A 19,977-nucleotide genomic window follows, 5' to 3' on the forward strand; every position below is an offset into this window, starting at 1 on the left:
ATGGTCGACACAATGACCTTGTTACATGTAGCAAATACAATTTATCATTAAATACTTATTGTTTGTCCATTATTTATACAATGAATTGACTACGAATTTTCCCGTTATACCCCGATCACGACAAGGAGCACACGGCAGGTGTGATTAGTCGACAGGGGAATCGCACTTCTCCATGGCACTTGCTCCTACCTCTGATGTTTTGGAGGTCCGTGTTTGCTCTGCTCCTATTTTGTATTATTTTGTTTGTTTTAAAAACACTTATATCTTCTTTTTATCATGAAATATATCAGAAAGATGAAACTGACATTTTTACAAAATACAAAGGAATAACATAAAATAGACAGAGCCAATTTAATGGTTAAAAGGTTTATAATGTTATGGTAGCATACACATTTTCTTGATGATTGTTGTCTGTTTTTACTTCCTCATAACCAGTGCTAGGACTCTCCTGTTTTGTTCTAGTGGACCATCTTTTATAAAAAATGAATGCTATTACAACTATCAGTAACAGTCCTGTAGATATAGAGAGAACAATGATGGCTATATCTTTTGTTGAATCAGATTTAGATTCACCTAGCATCGGATGGTCAAACGCTCCTGCAAATGAAGTACTCAGTTTATATTCACAATTCTCGCTTTTAATCGCTATAAGGAATGGAGATGTCAATAAAAAAATAAACACAGAATGATAAAAAAACAAAAAAGAAAAGCTTCAAAAAGTATTTTCACTGCACGAAAGTAAGAACAGAGAAATTGGATAATCTGACCCCATAAAAAGAATATTTGTGCCCACTGTAAAAATTTTGAAAAACGTCTTCCTTGAAGAGATTTTTAGAAATCTTTGAAATCTTTGGAAGATTCTATTCATTGATTGTTTTACAGTGCTTTGTATTTTTACACTATTTTATTGAAGTCATACAAAAAAACCATTAATGCTTCACGTCTATTGATATGAAAACGAAATCTAACCTTGCACAGAAATGTATTGTGTTAAGAAAGATTACTATATAATAAGTTACAGTAACATAAACCGCGTAACATATTTACTCTAATATTACTTATATATTTCCTGTATGTTTCAAATCCATTTTCATCACAACTTTTATTTTTGTCTTCTATTGAATGTTCTCAAACCTGTGAAACAATGTCCCCTATTTGTAACGAAAGCAGAAAACATTGAATCGTCTTTTTATCATAAATCTTATCTTTTTATCTGTTTTTTGACAAGAACTTTAACATGGATTATAACTTATGATAAAGAGATATGATTTTCATATATCACATGTGATTGCCAATAATACAACATAATCGAGAGACAATAATTCTTTGAATTATCTAGCCTTTTGTGTTTTTACCTTCTTTTGTTGTTAAAAGAATCCCCATTTCTATGGTTGTTGTGTCTTTTGTCGTGGTTGGAGGTAATGTTACATGCATTATTAAAACGAAAGGCTCTGATTTCTGACCGTTACTTCCAAATGCCTGCAAGTACATGTGCTTGACTTTTGTTTGGTTATTTAGACAAAAACATTATTTAACTAAAATGAAGTATATGGATATAACAAACAGTATTGAGTATCAAAGTAGATTAGAAAAAAATAAAATAGAGCAGAACAAACACGGACTTCCAAATCATCAGAGGTGGGATCAGGTGCCACAGAGGAGTGAATATCCCCTGCCGATCGACCGGCCATACCAATCGTGCGCTCTTTGTCATGATCAGGAAATAACAGAATTCACCGTCAATAAAATAAAACAAACCTGCAGAACTACCACCACACGGAAGTCTGAAGATTCACTGGAGTTGGAGAAGTTTGCAAACGACTGACTAAGGATGAAAGTACCATTTTCAAACGCAATATTGTCTATGTATCTTTCAGGATATGCTGTCAATAGAAATAGAAAATCAATTTTAAATGTTGTGAATGGTGTAAGTTACGAACACTGATTGTCATATTTTGACTTTCAGTATCTTAAAAAAGTGTCGAATCAAAAATAAGGGGTGCTTAATGGGTTTATGTAATAAATTATTTATGAATTCATTAAGTTTTATTCAGTGGCGTAGGAGGAGTTACAGATAAGATATTTACATTCTCTGGATGTTAAACTGCAATAAAAATATTTTCTGGAAGCGTTTCTTTCGAGAAAAAAAGTTTATTTGTTGTTTAACCTCCTTCTAGAGAACATGTGAGTTATATGGACACAATTCTTTCCAGTGGAGTAATGGGGATTTAGACATTTACTCGTCACTAAGGTTGTTTGGCAACGAAGGGTCATTTTCGTGCTAGCTTCATCTGCGGGAAGTTGTTTTAGTCTGAAGGACCGGTGCTCACTACCTGCACTGGTATTAAAGGTATACAGATACAATTTTGAAGTTAATATTTCAAAATTTGAAAAATTGATACATTGTAAATATCATTTTTTCATCTCGAAGTTATTTAAAGTTCGATTTTCTGGACGGGTTTGATTTACACATACTCGCACAAATGATAATTTTATTGATATCTTAATACTTAAGATATTCAATGCATAACGAAGGGTTATTGAATGGTTTTAAATAATTTTAAGCTAGTTAAAAACACATTGCTAGATAACGATAAAGGTGAAACAAGTTGTGGTCCTTTAAAAAAGGACTACAATACGTGGACTATATGCATGTGATTCTAACCGAAATCCAATTGATGAAGATTTTTATGTGTTTAAAGACTCACGTAGGTATGTTCGCATTTTGTACAATGATCTGCCTTCTTTGATTGATATCTCTGATTAGCATTTAGTTTTGTCATTTTATAAAGTCGGGCTGTTTTGATACATGTCCCATATCGGCTGGCACTAGACATCAGTTCTGGATTTATGCGAAAGGAATCTATTATTGGAAAATAGATCTGATGGTACATGTGTAGCACAGCTCTGTATTAATCGGACCCGACCTCTCCCACATTAAAAATCGGTACTTCAGGCATCTATCAAGCTGCATTTGGATTGCTGCACATCTGTCATATTAATTTGCCCGCCTTAATGCACATAAGTATAATGCCGATGAAGACTTGTTCTATTTTTCTAAAAACCTAAGACTAGTCATTGAATAAAGTTTTGAATTCAAGTTAATTTATCTATATACAGCAAGTTCTTTCTACTTTTTAAAATATTTGTGCCATAGAATCAATGTTTAGTTTCACTTTGAATAAAGTAAAAACTTGGTTAAGAGAGAAATTTGGATACGCAAATGAATATATATAAATACGATATGCAGATTTAAAAGCGAATATTGCCAATGAATGACATATTCTAATATTCGAATTGATATAGGCGACGGAATCAGCCGAAGTTTGCCGAAAGCGAACTCTCTAGCATTCTCGCGCATGCGTAGCCAGATATTGGCCCATGGCCTCCGATTTAACCTCACTTATATATTTACTTCAGGGTCAACGCATTGAACCAAATTAACAAGACTGATAACGTGGAAGGAGACAGTCTTTTTGCACGTCTAAATTTTTGAAGAGTTATCTGCCCTTGATGAAAAGAATTTTTTTTTTGATTTTTCAAAATTTCTGCGGTTAATAATTTATTTTATATCATGATTTAATAAAGAGGGAGTTAATGCATATTTTCACCAAGAGCTTTGTTTGAAAATCAAATAACTTTTTAAAATATCTGATAAAAATGTGTGCTGCACATAGACGTCAATGTTGATTTAAGGTGCAATTAATTAGACAATAATCAAAATTTTCGAATTCCTTTGGTGTATCATTTTTATTTGATACAATCTTCAAAATTCTGATTCAAATTTTGATTAAAAGTATCGGATCATTTATTTATTAAGTGTAAGATATGGTCGTTATGCATTGAATACCTTCAGAAAAGTTGCAGTTTTGTTTATTGACAAAAAACTATTAAAACTATAATACAGAAAATTCGCGTCGGAGTAGAAATGTTCGAAAGTAACTCCCGCTCACTAGTATTGTCAATCCATGCTCAGTGTTCTGTACTTGGTGTATTCAATTGTTCAAATCTGCACATATTGTAGATTCGATGTTTCTTCGGTAAACTAAAATAAAATCCTTTTCCTTTTTATTTAGTAGGCACTGGAGTGAGTGTTCGTTAATTGATTGGTCGGTATCATGGCCTTGTTAGCAAACTGAAATCTATTATTAGGCTTTTTTTATGTTGTTAATAAACAATTAATGCATCTTTGGAATTATACATTTCTCTACGGATTATTTTGTCAGCCTGATCAAAAAAGGGCTAACGACATATTGACATATTGTGACCTCTCGATATGGACTGCACTCTTTCACCTAACTATCGGCACTTCTTCTGACCACTCCCTCACACAAACTCTCTCTTAAATAGAGTTGACATTGAGAAAGAGGTAATTAATAAAATATAAATAAAAATCAGATATCAGAAACTATGCTTTGAATAAATTTGCTTTTGAAGTAAATTTATACAAATAGAAAAAACTTAAAATGTGATGAATTGGGGTAGGGGTAAGTGCATGTAAAAAAAATCCAATTCAATCTTATTCTAATAAAGTTTTATCCTAGGTTTACAGATCGATATTGCATGTCTTTGTTTTTAGCTTGGTCACTTTATTGCACGTATGTCATATTTCATAAATTAAAATTATAAATAGGCACTAAGTATACCTGTTAAATTGTATGTAATTTTTGAACGAGGACTATCTGTATCGATGGCCTTTAAGTGGCTAGGTTCAGTTTTGATGATTCCCTGAATTAGAGAAAAAGATATAATCGTTTGTTTTAGCAATGCAGTGTATGTGTGTGTAATTATTGCTCTTATGAAAAAAATATTTGTTTCAAATGCAAACAAAATTTCAAAAGTAAATAAATAAACCTGATCAAAGTAATCAATGGTGACAAAAATAGCCGGAACTGGACATGAGTAGCATGTAGTGGAGCAGTCATCCCTAACAAACACGGGAGGAGTGTCATCCACGTCAGTGAAGTTTACATTCAGGATTGTAGACATCGTATAAGAACCGTACTGAAGAATAAAATGTTTCTTCATTTCAATATAAATACTTGATCAATTAATGAAGTTTTAGCCCATCAAAATGACAAACTAAGGATCAAATGCACCCATTGGTTTTCTGAAATCAGATTATATTTCGCTTGAGAACCACGGCACAAAGAGCGATTCCATCATCGACGATGTCGAAAAATACGCGCATCTATTACGCTAAAAATTACAACAAACCAAGAGAAAAAAATACTGAAAGGAATTAGGGACGCACTAATCTGACTATGCATCATTTGATCTACATAGCTCATCGAGCACAAAATCACTCGTTGAGTGCAAGCCAAACTACTTGTTGTGCTAAAGATTAAAAGTCCATACATGGACCTAAAAAGCATCAAAGGTTGAATCATGCGTCATGGAGGAGTGGGCATCCCCTGCCAAGCGGTCGCACCCATTGTCTGCTCCTTGTCATGATCGGGAAATAACGGAAAAAAATTGTCGTCAATTCAGTGTATAAATAAAAGACTAACAATTGGTGTGAGAAACGTCAGTCAGCATTGACTCAATGGAAACTTGCATTTGCTGACAAGGTCATTGTGTCGACCATAAAACTTACAAAATGATGACTTAAAACAAGACTGCTGATACTCTTGTTTCATCAACTTGTTGGTCATTATTTTTTTAGTTTAGAAATTTTTTTCTACTTAGAGTATTTTCTTGCTTATCGAATCAACTGAGATACATAAACTCCGTATGCAGGTGGTGAGGGTATACTGCAGTATTAATCAAGGAAGTTGACGATAGAAAAGTTAACGTCATCACGCTTATCATATAGCTTTATTGTTAGATTACCATTAACGTCTTTTTCAAGTGAAATATCAAAGTATGAAACAGATGTGTCATTCTCTCTGGTTTCTTTAATCTCAAGCTCTCCTGGATATATTATATCGATATAAGAACGGAAATTATAATTGTAAATTGAAAAACTTCGTCGTATCGTATAAATCAATATATCCAATTGTCGACTTGAAGGTCGCAAGTGGTTTCTTCTTTTCATGCATTCTGCTTCATATAAATACAAAAATATAGAAAATCTCAAAATAAAGGATGGAGAGTTGCAAATGCAAAATTCACAACATTGCACCATAACAGGCTGTTAAGTATTAGAAGCATTAATTACAGTCCGTAGACCAAAATTCAAAGCGTACTACGCTGAGCTAGGATAGAAAAAAATCTACCATTCCATCTGGAAAACAGACATGCCCTTTTCTCAAAACTCGAGCTTGACGATCCTGTGGCATCGAACCCTTTACGTGAACGCTCTATGCAATTCCTCAATAATTCATTCCATGCATTAAATATAGAAATCGCGCAGAATTACTATAGATTAGTCGCAAATATAAACATCAGTAATGAGGTATCTTTGCTTACCTTTGCAGTGACATTTAAGATACCTCCAGTTTTTCCCAAACCGCACTGGATTCCTGTGTCTTCGTAATCAAAGTTCTTTATTTGATACAGGAATCCTGATGTGGTGTTAACAGTGAAATACTCGCTGGCATCGGCCTTGATAACGGGAATGTATTTCATAAAGCAATTTCTTTGCTTTTTTGTAACTGTACATGTTTATAATGAAATATATGAGGATAACGATCATCATTCAAGCTCAAAAGTGCAATAAACAATACAAAATACGAGCAGAGCAAACACGGACCTCCGAAAGATGAATTGGGATCAGATAGGTCCCATGGAGGAGTGAGCGACCCAAGATTCGTTTTTGAAAATATATATTTTTGTCAAAGTATTTTAAAGAAAGGAATATAGAAAAATAAGCCAATGATTTTTATACATTTGATTGGCAGTGTTGATATGCAGTAGAACTTGGAAAGCAAAATCTAAAAATAATATAAATTGTATAAGTGATGGCTTTTAAAAACAAGATGCCCATGGTTCTTATAGGTCACATGAGAATCATGCAACAACTTTCAAATGATAGAATTTGGTTCATGTTTTAAGGAAGATGCTTTGGCATTCACAATTTTGAAAGAGGCAGGCACCTCTGTTAATCATAACGATGAACTTAGCAATGGTTAAGTTTAGATCCTTAGCCTCCGTAATACCCATAGACAGGGTAGGGTAAAAAAAAATGCATATTAACTAATAAGTTATATTCAGCAATAATTAGAAGTGCCCCTACCACAAATGTACCCCTGACCCTCAAGGGTCGATCCACACAAAGAACACTTTTTGAAAAGGCACACTTGCTTATCAAAAATATTTGATTAATACCAAGGAGCAGATTTCAAACAATTCATTTTCAGTTTATTAGTAGACCCCGCCCCCCACGCCCCCTATGGTACATGTATCCCTGACCCAGGGGCCTGAAAATTCACAATACTGGAATAAGAAACCTTGCACATCATATTAACTATATAGATAGTTCGTAAGCTTATAACCCAGGAGCAGAGAAGAAGATTTTCAAAGAATTAATGTATTTTCACTATATAATCATTATAGATCCCCATCCTAACACAAGAACCCCTGACCCTGGGGCCATGAAATTCACAATTTTGGTAGAAGCATTCATGCGCATTATAACTATATATCTATTTATTTAGTTTATTTAATATCTAGTAGCATGGAAAAAGAATTTCAAAGAATTAATGAATTTTTCACAATATAATCAAAAGAGCCCTTCCCTAGCAACAGAACCAGGCGCGTAGCCAGCATGGAAATGAAGTGTACGCAGAAAACGACCGGGGGTCTGTAGCCCTGAGACCCCCAGTGGGTCCAGGGTAAAGCCCTGGTGGGGGCCCAGGGGGCGAAGCCCCCGGAAGCTCCTGGATTGTACGAAATTTTTCAGTCATTTTCTCGCAAAAGAAATCACGATAATACCGGTATCACTTTTCCCGAGCAAACACTTAGCTAAGTTATACTGCTTCCATTGATACTTTGGGAAGAGAACGATAATTTATCAAATAAATATCAAGATAAAACAGAGTAGCAATTTCAATATCGTTATCATTGGAGTTTAAATATTTCAAAATATAAATGGGGTGTTGTTGTCGTTTGATTACTTTCATATTTAATAGCTGAAACGATTCGAGAATGCTTCAATTATGAAATAATTTTTTAAATTGGTAACATCAGTAAAAGAAGCTATATATAATTATTATTCATTTTGTTCATCATAATTTAAATTGTTTAACGACATTTATTCATTACCTCTACGGACATTAAATATCTTGGATAGTCGTCCAAGACCTTTGTAACTTTTACTTTCGATCAAAGTCCCTTAGATAACTTTCCTTCATCAAATATTTGTCCGGATAATCAGAATTACGCAGTATTACATTTTGGTACAACAATATTTTTTTCCTTAAGAATGTTCAAAGATGTTTTTGGAATTGATTTTATAAAGGACTAAATTTGAATGTGCATGCAGTCATGCTGAAAAAAATTTGAATCGAAACAATAAATTCAATAATTTGAAACACGGGTAGTGCGTCTTTTTTCCCGAATAAATTTCTCTCTTTCTTTTTTTTTCTTCTTTTCTTTTATCCCTCTTTTTTCTTTTTTTTTTTTTGGAAAATGATGTGTACGCACTTGCGTACTTGCGTATAGGCAGCTACGCGCCTGAGAACCCCTGACCATGGGGCCTTAAAATTCACAGTTTTAAAAGAGACACTCTTACTCATCATAACTATGCAATTAGCTATTTTAATTAATAGGTAGAAAGAGATTTTCAAAAAACTAATGCATTTTCACTATATAATAAATAGAGCCCCGCCTTAAAATCAGAACCCCTGACCCTGGGACCACGAATTTCACAATTTTGTGGCATTCTTGCTCATCATAACTAGGTACTTAGTTTATTTATTTGATACCCAGGAGTAGAGAAGATTTTCATAGAGATAATGCATTTTTACTTTATAATCAATAATTAATGCGGCTTTCTTTGTGTATATTTCTACGCCTGAGAATACATGAAATTGATATTTAAATCAATTTCACAGTAGGCTTTATAGAAAAACACACCTTTTCAGTAGTCTTTGAGATGATAAATATAGGTCTGTCCCTTGGACAATCACGGTCTTGAAAGAAATCAAACATACGGGCGATGTATATTGGAGTCGGCCCTTCGCCCTGAAATTCAAAATAACTTTATTGAAATCAGTCTCATCATATCATCCAAATATCTGTATACATGTTTCATTTAGGGAATGTTTTTAAGTTTCATATTCAAGTAACGAACCTCTTGTATCCGGATAGTGTCATTTCTGACAGCAATGGGTGGATATTCGTTCACTGGTTTGACAAAAAAGCGTAGGGTATACCTAATCTAATACAACATAATTATAATGCATGAGAACTAACAATTAATGAAAGTACAATATTTCAATAAATACTAGTGAATAGATATGGTGTTGTTGAAAAGTTACAGTTACTGATCTTCCATAATTGTCTTCACACGTTGCATTTTGCCCGAATATATTCAGACCATGATGACATGCATCGTCCAGCTACAAATTCATACAAATATTATGATGAAATGTATACTTATATCAGTACATTAAAATATTCACTCATAACTAGATAATCTATATATAGATGCCATAATTACTACTTCCAATCTTTGTACTTCAAAAATGTTTATATCTTGTATACAAGGTACAAGATTTTATTAATCCAATTTGGGCCCCTGGGGCCCGTTTCATCAAAGGTCGTAGATTTAAGCCTTAACTTAGGTGTACTTCCGGGACTTACGCCAAAATTTAGTCAGGCGTAATTTGCGTTTCACCAAGTGGCGTAAGTCTAGTCGTAAACGATACGCTTAGTCGCAGGACTAAGTCCTTGACAACGTTGCATTGCGCAGGCGCAAAAAATATAAACATTGTCCACTGCATACAAACATGTATATAATTTTAGCCCGTAAAAGAATAGAATAACACAAATTATAGAATAATAAATACTTGCACTGATTGAAACATGCATGGATTATAGGGTCAAGTATATTCCTTATACATGTTATAAGAAATCGATTTTAAGTTTTTACAATTTTTCAATAACATAAGTCTTATAAATTGAAAGTTAAAAAAGGATCGTACATGTATTTCAGAATGTTATTAAAAGCTAACCTGTTTATTTTGGAATTTTAATTATATACAGCAACCCCCCCCCCTTTCCAGAAATTTTATACAGGTTAATGACTTCGCCTTTGATAATCATTTAATGATTCGATAATTACTGACTGCTGATAAAATACTAATAAGTTTAAGACAGAATACGATTTTAAAAAATTATTTTCATAAGATATGTATACTTAATTGAAAGCAAAAATAATGTATAAAAAATGCAGTTTACATATGTACACATTTTGAGTCAAGAAATAAATTTTACACGTTTACTTCTAAGGTACATGTAAGACTATCCTTTCTAAGTCTATTAAATTTTTGTCAAATGATTCATTATAATTTTCTATTGAATATTAAAATGGCACAAAGGTTCATGAAATAATTTCGAAATACTAGACTCTATGTATAGTCAGTAATAGACAAAAATTCTTTACTATCTGAAGCTTAAATTTAACGTACCATTTTACAAGTATGCAGAGAGAGAGAGAGAGAGAGAGAGAGAGAGAGAGAGAGAGAGAGAGAGAAATGACTACAAAGATATTCTTACAGAAAGTCTCTGCTTGCATGGCCTCTCTCTTAGATATTAAGTTACATTTAGTCTTTATTTTTTTTTCATTAGAATTTAAGTTATGCAGGAAATCAAAAATATGTATATTGTTCTCTTACATGTGCTTCATATGCGCTCAGATTATGTAAAATATACTCTTTTAGACGAAATCATGAAAAATAAAAATGTCTTCTGCATAAAAGAAATATTTTTAGGAATAAATCAGTTCTTGAACTTAACTGTGTAATTACGACCGTCTTACATCGATATAATAAAAGTAATAATATTTTCCCAATTTAAAAATTTCTCATTGTCTATGAGACCCCTATCCGCGGGTTTAGTCTTTGGACTTCACTTGTACACATATACCTAGAAGAATAATTACCTTCGCCCCTAACTCTGTACATTAAATGTTGATTAATCTGCAAATTCGGGAGGTTCTGAACCCTCTCTCTGATCCTTTCGAAATCCACGCTTGTGGACGAGGAGTAAATAAAAAATGAACTCTTCAAACATGATAAAAAACCTATCTGGTTTTAAGGTTAATTATTTTTTCTTTAAGTTAAATGTAGAAAATTACCAGAAAGAGGATGACTATGTTTCTGAGACCGATTTTTTTTCCTCACAAAAATATATTTTTGCGATTTTTTTTCTTCAAAAGAGACGATTTTAATGGATCTCCCGCCTCCATATGAATATAATGGCAGTGTCCATATTTTGCTCTGGTAAACCCAAAATATGAGTCATACCAAAAAGAAAAATAAGACACAATGGCACACCAAAGCGTAACAGACCGACGGACGGACATCCCGATTACTATATATACCCTCCCACTTTTCAGGTGGGGGTATATAATAAATATATAGTTATACATGTATAGTCGAGTTACAATATCTTATATATACAACAAAATAATCAAATGTGTGTGAATGCTTTGTGAAAACGTAAGACATGGTGGTCGAAGAAATTTCTATTAAGACAATTTTTTTCTTCTGAGAAGACTTAATTAAGTACAAGTATGTTGTTACTTCAATCAACTACGCCCCCAAGTGGTTGTAACCACCCCCCCCCCCCCTCTTCATAGTATGTATATTTAAATAATACAATGTTTGTATTTAAAAGACTTCTTAGAACCGTACTTTTTCTTTAGAATTCGCTTACTTCTTTTAAAATTAGTTAAATTACCTAATTTAAACTTTACGCCCAAACTTACGCCTACCCATGAGTAGACGTAGAATTTTGGCCTAAATTTAGTCAGGTGTAACGATACGCTCTTTAATGAAACGCAACTCTTCGTGCTAGTCCCGACTTTACACCGGCGTAGCACTACGACTGGGCGTACGACCTTTGATGAAACGGGCCCCAGAGGAGCAAAAAGATTTACAAACAGAAAAAGGAGGATCCAAATGATAGAACTAGCATGATGATGATATTACAAATAATGAGAGCAATTGGTAAAAAAAGTATATAAGAGATATACTGAATATACATACATGTATTGTATTGTATATCACATGTAAAAAAAATATATATATAAACAGGGAAAAAGGTAAATAATTTATTATTCTTATAACAATACCTTCTATAAAGGTAGGTTACCAAGGAATCTAGCAATTGATCTAAGGATGTCAGGGTCTTCATTAGTCATGAGCCAATAAAATTTATTATCATAAGATGGAGACTGAAAATTTTAACATTTAATTTTAAAAATATTTATGAGTTCAAGTCTTTTGTACATTAAGAAGAGGACATACAAGGAGAAAATGAATTTCATCCTGAATCTTGTTGTGATGACAAAGTGAACAAATTCCTTCCTTTCAGGTATTTTTTGGTAACGTCCAATTTCAATTTTAAGCCTGTGTGCTGATATTCTTAACTTTGTTACGACTGATCAATGTTGATTGTTTGTTAGAATATCTAGACAAGGTTCAAAACAAAATTTAGTCTTTATGTTGGTAAAGGTAGATAATTTGCCATCTTTATGTAAAGAAGATGGGTGAACAAGGCGGGCAGAATGCCTATAGCGTCAGATATAAAGAAATAATATTAAATATGTGGATTGATTATTTAAATTAACTTCTAATTATTGAAATTTTTGAAATTATGAGAAAAAAAAAAACTTTTCTGAGAGAGAAAGAATCTCGTAAAGAATTTTCTTTCATGAAATTATTAGATGGTATTCGGGGGAATCGAACCCTAGCAATAAAAATCCGACGTATCAATAGCATGCTGCTTTGAGACTAACGCGTTAACCTCTATGCTACACCGCTGATGGTGATGATGGTGATTTTAGGCATTTAAGCATTTAAATCATTATTGTTATATGACCCTTGACTTAATGGACTTGAAGTATTTCTCGGAAAGATGCTAATGTTGTGTCATAAAATTGTACTTTTAAGGTATAGTGAGTCTTCGCTCCATGTTTTTGAAAACCAAAAAATGTGTATTTTATTGCACACTTTTAGGATCATCTTTCAAAAAAATGGAGAGAAGAGCCACCCATATTGAAAAATTCTGTTAAAGTATGAGAAAATGATCGTTTTTGTTCTTTTTAGTGTGTGAAAGCATTTTCATAGGCAAATATTTTCAGTCTTTGTGAGATTTTTGTAAATTGTAGTGATTTTACATATAGTATACTTTAATATTAGATGAAATATCAAGTAAAATTTGGATTCAATTGAGATTAAAATTTTCACTTCTTATCTGTCGCACTATAGGCATTCTGACCGCCTTATTCACCCATCTTCTTCCTGTCTTTTTCCCATGTTAATTTATAGAAATTCGGTAATATTCTTTTCAAGTTCATTTTAAAGTGTGGGGGTGACATACCTAAGAAATCACCAATTTTAATATCAAAATGGTTAAGTCAGATTGATTGATTGATTGTATATTGTTTAACGTCCCTCTCGATAATTTTTCACTCATATGGAGACGTCACCGTATGCCGGTGAAGGGCTTCAAATTTTGACCTTTACTCGGCAATCAGGGCAATTGAGCAGTGAGGGATCTTTATCGTACCAACGCCTACCGCTGACACGGGGCCTCATCCGAAGGACCCGCAACTTTCACTTTAAGGTGCCGAGCGCAGGGCGACGGAACAGTTGTACCCATTTTATCGACTGGGTGAGTCGCGGCTGAGATACTGGTTAAGTAAGAAGTTAACACAAGAATACCATGAAGTAAAACCATTTTGGTGTAGTGTTTTAGAGCAATTAAAAGCCTCCCTAAGCAAGGGAAATTCACCATATAGATTCTCTAATCTATGGCAGTATATAAAAAAGACGGCCTCTTTTGTTTACCTTGTATATAAAAAGTGGTGTTTCGGGGTTCGGTGTTTGCTCTGCTCCTATTTTGTATTGTTTTATGGACTTTGAGATTGAATACTGTTCGTTATCTTGACAGTAACATAATTATTAAATCCCTAAAATATCATTTACTTTAAACTTTAAACATATTAGCAGCCATTGGCACGATTACTGAAAAAAAAAGTAATCGATTAATCATTGATTACTTTGAAGAAATTTGTGTAATCGATTAATAATCACAGTCTGTTTTGTAATCTCCACAAACAATTGAAACGATTGTTTGTGGAGATATGAATTATAAAATACCAATTCGATTTTCACTCTTCACTATCTGCAGTCAGGGATGTCCCATTGCATTCGCCAAGATAAATGTAGTCATTGCAATCAAATGACTTGATTACGATTACCCCTTGCCTGTATATCAGAAACGATAGAAAAAAGGCACCAGTACTTTACATAAGTTAAATGCAAAAATACGTTAAATCCCAAGACGAAGGACTCGGGTTATAAAGGTCACCAAATGTTATCCTTATCTACCCATACTTCTGCCGAGATTTGGTCATTTCCGACAAATGCATAGTGTTTTTGTTATAGAAATTACTTGAATGGAAAGAAATATGAGTCGGAAAAATCTTGAAGATTCTGTGAAAGATTGTTACGGAATATGTCACGTTAGCACCTAGATCACGTGATTCGTGCAAAGCCAAATCGGTTGCAGATGCGTGTTAAACTCGGAGCAATCGCATAACCTCAGGTCTTTCCGTCAGAGGTCGGAAAAACAACCTCGAATGTATTTAGATCACCGGATTTTAAAATTTATGCATCTTCCTGTTTATTCAAATATTGTATAGACGGATTTAGAAGTCCCTTCTATAGTATATTCTAGGTATTCAAATATAGTATAGACGGATTTAGAAGTCCCTTCTAGTATAGTATATTCTAGGTAATATCATTACATTAAATAAAGTTAAAGACGTACAGCACTTTGGGGGAGATAACTCTTGCAATTTTAATAAAACGTTTGACATGACGTCAAATTTAACGTCAAAAAAAGCGTCAAAATGACGAGTAAAACGACCCCGATGCACAATAGGAAGGATGATAAAAAATCGCGAACTAATTGAAGAAGCATTCTGAGAGTTTTGCATGGCTCCCCTTTCTATTTAGGATACAAGCTCGTTTGGAATATTAAATTAGCGCATCACTAAACTTTGATAGTAGAAACATTAAAAATTCCAATCACTGGCTTTGAAATCGAAATGAGAGGAATACCGAGTATCTATGCCAAACAAATAAATGATATCTGGTTTTTTATTTCTAGGATACTAGTAATAAATTGAAAAAAAATGTGTGCAACATAAACAAGAATTAATGAAGGAGAAATGAACATTATAAATTTATTTATTTTTTGAAAAAAATAAACAAATAATCACAGTTAATAAAATCATGAATTCAAAGGAACATGGAATATTATGGTAATTACCAGTTACAGAGTAAAGATCTGAATCTAAGTCAATGATATTATTTCTTATGTATTTGTTCGGATTAATCTCAAATTTCCTTGAAAAACATGCACAGTTTTTAATTAAAAAACACCACTCATTGCATTTAGCGAATTTCAGTCAAAAGTTGACACAAAGAATCGAGAATAAATACCTAATTTCTCACCCTTGGTAATAAACTTATACAGTTCAAAGGAAAAATCCTATATGTAGAATCATTTATTTATATTTTACAAAAAATGGTTGTCTCAGTCATACTGGTTCAACGAACGGCTGTAAAATTTATTGTATATCTTCGAAATTCCCTTGCAGTAGCCATGTTAATTTGCTTACGGTTAATTAAGAGAAAAGATTTCCTAGAAACTTAATCAATTATTGGATTGTTTAGGAAAGGAAGAAAGATGGTTAAAAGTGATATTTGTTCTGTTGCTCAGTGAAAGCAAGTTTGAAAAGAGATGTGTATTTAATTAAGCAATTTGTTATGAAAGAATTTCAATTTACAGTTTGAAAAATAGTTGATTATTGATTATCTTGACAATAATATAATTATTAAATACCTAAGATATCGATTACTTTAGATTTCAAACATATTGGATATCATATAGAGGTGGACCTCCTTCTCTATTCATCTTGAATAAACGACTCTCCCAAGACAGAAGATAGGATTTTTTACGCTTATTTTGAGAAAACATATTCTTATCCATGACACCTGATCCCACCTCTGAAGTTTCGGAGGTCCGTGTTTGCTTTGCTCCTATTTTTGTATTGTTTTATGGACTTTGATATTGAATACCGTCCATATCTTTCATCCACCCATTCTGTTGCCGGGATTTGACCATTCCTGACAAGTGAACTGTTCTTGTTATAAAAATTAACTTGCATGGAAATATATAACTCAGAAAAAATCGCTTAGCTTTTGTTACAGAACGCTACGGAGCAGGTCACGTAACCGTCTATATCACGCTGATTCGCGCATGAGCCGAACGATGGCAGACAGGCATTTAATTTCGAGAGGACTAATATAAAGTGTAATCAACAGTTAAAACAAATACCATTTCTTTTATGAGTTTTTCATTTAGTTCGAGAACTTTTTGATCACCCCTCGTATTTACATTCAGTGTAATTTTCCTTATAAAAGTCATAAGAAATTCTCTCTAATACACGCGAAACTTTGTTACTGCCTGTTAGAAAACATAGTGGGAACTATATGCATTTTCAATACTTAGGAACACCAAAATGTACATTGTTTTGGCTAAATTTAGCAAAAAACAACAAACCTGTAAAATTTGCAGTCAAAAAACAATAGATTTGCATTTAAAATTATTTTTGTCACTTTCCCTCGCAATGTTCGTTTGCTTTATTTAACTTTGCAACGTCACAAGCGACTATTACGTCTTTTAAGTACACCAGTTTTGAATGACGCTAAATTTATATGAAAGATTAACAAAATAAAGAATTATAAAGAAAAAAATTTGAGAATCTATCTATAGGCATTGAATTTATATTATTGTATGTTGTTTGTCTTATAACGCACCTCGCCATGTCGACAAATAATCATATCGCACGCGGTTTTTTGGCACGGCTAGGTGTGTATGAGACCAACAACATCAAAAATATGAATTAAATTCTTAATTGTATCGACAAAATGATGATTGAAAACAAGACTGTTGATATTCTTGTTTCATCTTCGTGTTTGTCAATAATTTACCTCGTTTTAGAAATTGTATATAAGAATTTAAAACATTGCTGTGACGTCATGTTTTTGTTCTTGCAGTCTAAAAATTTACCTGTAGCCGTCCGATAATAATAATTACCAGTCTGATAATATATTAACGGACGGCAATGAAAACAAAATCGTACGGTATTTAAACAAGAGGCCCAAGGGCCTTATAGCTCACCTGAGTATTGTGTAACAACTTTCAAACAATTAAATTTGGTTCGAGTTTTAAAACCAGAGGCCATGAAATTCAAAATTTTGAAAGAGGCACCATTGTTTATCATAATTACTAACTTAGCATGCTTACTCTATTTACTTAATTCCCAGAGGTAGATCAGAGTAACAAATAGAAAATGCACTTCCACTTTATACCCAGTTGTGCACCTCACCCCAAAGGAACCACTGACCCAGGGGCCACATATTTCAAAATTTTGAAAATTTCATCATAAAATTTTTGATTAATACCAAAGAGCTGATTTCAAAGCATTAATTTATTTTTAGACTATGTAACACCCCTTCCATCTGACCCAGGGGGCATTAAAAACCACTTTGCTAGATGCACCTTTCCTCATCATACATATATACATGTATACTTGAATCATTGGTATAAAACACAGAAGCAAAGGAAATATTTTCTAAGAATTAATGTATTTTTACTATAAAATCAATAGAGCCCTGCCCTAACACCAGAACCCCTGATCCTGGGGCCATAAAATTCACAAATCTGGAAAAGGCACTCTTGCTCATTATAACTATGTGCTTAGTTAGTTTATTTAATATCCAGAGGCAGAGAAGATTTTCGAAGAATTAATGCATTTTCACTATATAATCATTAGAGCCCCGCCCTAAGACCAGAACCCCTGACCCTGGGGCAATAAAATTCACAATTTTGGAAAAGGCACTCTTGCTCATCATAATTATGTGCTTAGTTAGTTTATTTAATACCTAGAAGCAGAGAAGAAGATTTTCAAAGAATTAATGCATTTTCACTATATAATCAATACAGCCCCGCCCTAACACCAGAACCCCTGACCCTTGGGCCATAAAATTCACAATTTTGGAAGAGGCACTCTTGCTCATCATAACTATGTGCTTAGTTAGTTAATTTGATACCCAGAAGCAGATTTTCAAAAAATTAATGCATTTTCACTATATAATCAATAGAGAACCCTGCTCTAAAACCGAAACCCCCTAACCTGGGGCCATAAAATTCACAATTTTGGAAGAGGCACTCTTGTTCATAAAAACTATGTGCTTAGTTAGATTATTAAATACTCAGAAGCAGAGAAGAAGATTTTCAAAGACTAAGTGTATTTTCTCTATATAATCAATAGAGCCTAGCCCTAAGACCAGAACCCCTGACCCTGGGGCAATAAAATTCACAAATCTGGAAAGGGCACTCTTGCTCATCATAAATATGTACTTAGTTAGTTTATTTTATACCCAGGAGCAGATAAGAAGATTTTCAAAGAAATCATGCATTTTCACTACATAATCTATATAGCCCCACCCTAGCACTAGACCTCTGACCCTGGGGTCATGACTTTTACAATTTTGGTAGAGGACTCAATGCTCATTACATTCATGCCAACAGTTTGCTTGATGTCCAGGGGTAAAGAAGAAGAAGGATATGTAGATAACGAACAGTATTCAATCTCAAAGTCCATTAAAGAATATACAAAATAAGAGCAGAGCAAACACGGACCTTAAAGATTGTAATAATTTTAGTGGTTTTGGCACCACCCCCCAGGCCCCAGGGGGGAGGAGACCATAAAATTCATAATTTTTGTTCCTCTTCACCCATAGATGCTGTATACCAAGTTTGGTTGACATTGGTTCGGTGGTTTCAGAGGAGATGATGAAAATGTTCAAATGTTAACATACGACACACGACGCACGACGACGGATAAAAACGGATAGCAATAGGTCACCTGAGTTACTCATGTGACCTAAAAACAAAAAGAAGAGTGAATAAAGGTTAAACATGTCCAACCCCCACCCTCCCCCCCAAAAAAAATGTTAGGAAAAAAATTCAGGGAAAACAATCGCAAAGAAATCAAGTTGCTATACGAGGGCTGTTCAGTAAATAATGTCCTGAACTATATGAGATACATTACAGATATCATATGACATTAAACTTGACTTTCTCTAATTATTGAATCTTTCATGAATTTTTAACAGTTTATGTGACCACTTTTCATCAAATATTTTCATAGCGAGAAGTTGGGAAACAAGGGCTTTTCGAGACACTGCATTATAAATGAATGGTAAAGAATCGGTAAACTAGAGTGAAAATAAAAGCTTCATTAAAGCTGCCGTAAAACTTGTTAAAAATCCCAAAGAAATATGCACTTAAATATGTGACATTTACAGCAACCAATGCCTGTTTTATGGACAAAAGAGCAGGTGGATTTCAATAATAAAAAATTATATAATGGGCATCAAAAATGGGTACCGTCCTTGCCAACAAAAATTATAAAAACTTATGTACTGTTCGCCAAATTTCAACAAATAATATTTGATGATGTATGATTGACTTTAAGACACATAGCAAAGAACTATATGCGGTATATTGCATATATTTGCCCCCACAAAAGTCAAATTTTGAAAACTTCCTGAAATGTGCTGAATTAAATAAATTGTATGAGAAATATAAATTAACAGAAAATATTATAGTGTCAAAGCAGTGTATTCACAATTGTTGTTTTTATGACGTCACAAACTAGTCCGATTTTATATCCTTTTTCAGAAAGAGGGCAAAATGGACAAAATTTCAACAGTTTTAGCTTTA

General features: G+C 33.3%; 2 protein-coding genes across 2 annotated transcripts in view; both read right to left on the reverse strand.

Moving 5' to 3' along the window:
• Positions 1–367: 367 nt before the first annotated feature.
• Positions 368–19,977, reverse strand: part of LOC134270185 (uncharacterized) — a 44,191-nt gene continuing 24,581 nt past the window's right edge. Inside the window, exons 5-7 of the mRNA XM_062752374.1 lie at positions 1,759–1,883; positions 1,356–1,479; positions 368–597 (exon numbers count right to left, since the gene is read on the reverse strand). Coding sequence (XP_062608358.1) covers positions 368–597; positions 1,356–1,479; positions 1,759–1,883 — 479 coding nt within the window. The remainder of the gene's footprint in view (positions 598–1,355; positions 1,480–1,758; positions 1,884–19,977) is intronic.
• LOC134270186 (uncharacterized) lies at positions 4,624–9,460 on the reverse strand. Its single transcript, XM_062752375.1, has 6 exons — positions 9,429–9,460; positions 9,236–9,317; positions 9,019–9,126; positions 6,412–6,546; positions 4,855–5,004; positions 4,624–4,728 (listed from the first exon to the last, which is right to left on the reverse strand). Exons 1-6 carry the CDS (start codon positions 9,458–9,460, stop codon positions 4,624–4,626), a joined length of 612 nt encoding a protein of 203 aa, XP_062608359.1.

This window comes from Saccostrea cucullata, unplaced genomic scaffold (genome assembly GCF_032062105.1).
Source record: "Saccostrea cucullata isolate Sc308-1 unplaced genomic scaffold, CSIRO_AGI_Scuc_v1 ctg1193, whole genome shotgun sequence".
Lineage (NCBI taxonomy): Eukaryota > Metazoa > Mollusca > Bivalvia > Ostreida > Ostreidae > Saccostrea > Saccostrea cuccullata.

What these genes read in the sequence shown, in the direction of transcription:
- LOC134270186 (XM_062752375.1), bottom strand. Translation starts at nt 9,460, where the DNA reads ATGCAACGTGTGAAGACAATTATGGAAGATCA. An exon ending in AAGACAATTATGGAAGATCA is followed by an intron (nt 9,318 to 9,428) that starts GTAACTGTAACT and finishes GTATTAGATTAG; the next exon opens with GTATACCCTACGCTTTTTTG. An exon ending in ACACTATCCGGATACAAGAG is followed by an intron (nt 9,127 to 9,235) that starts GTTCGTTACTTG and finishes TTTGAATTTCAG; the next exon opens with GGCGAAGGGCCGACTCCAAT.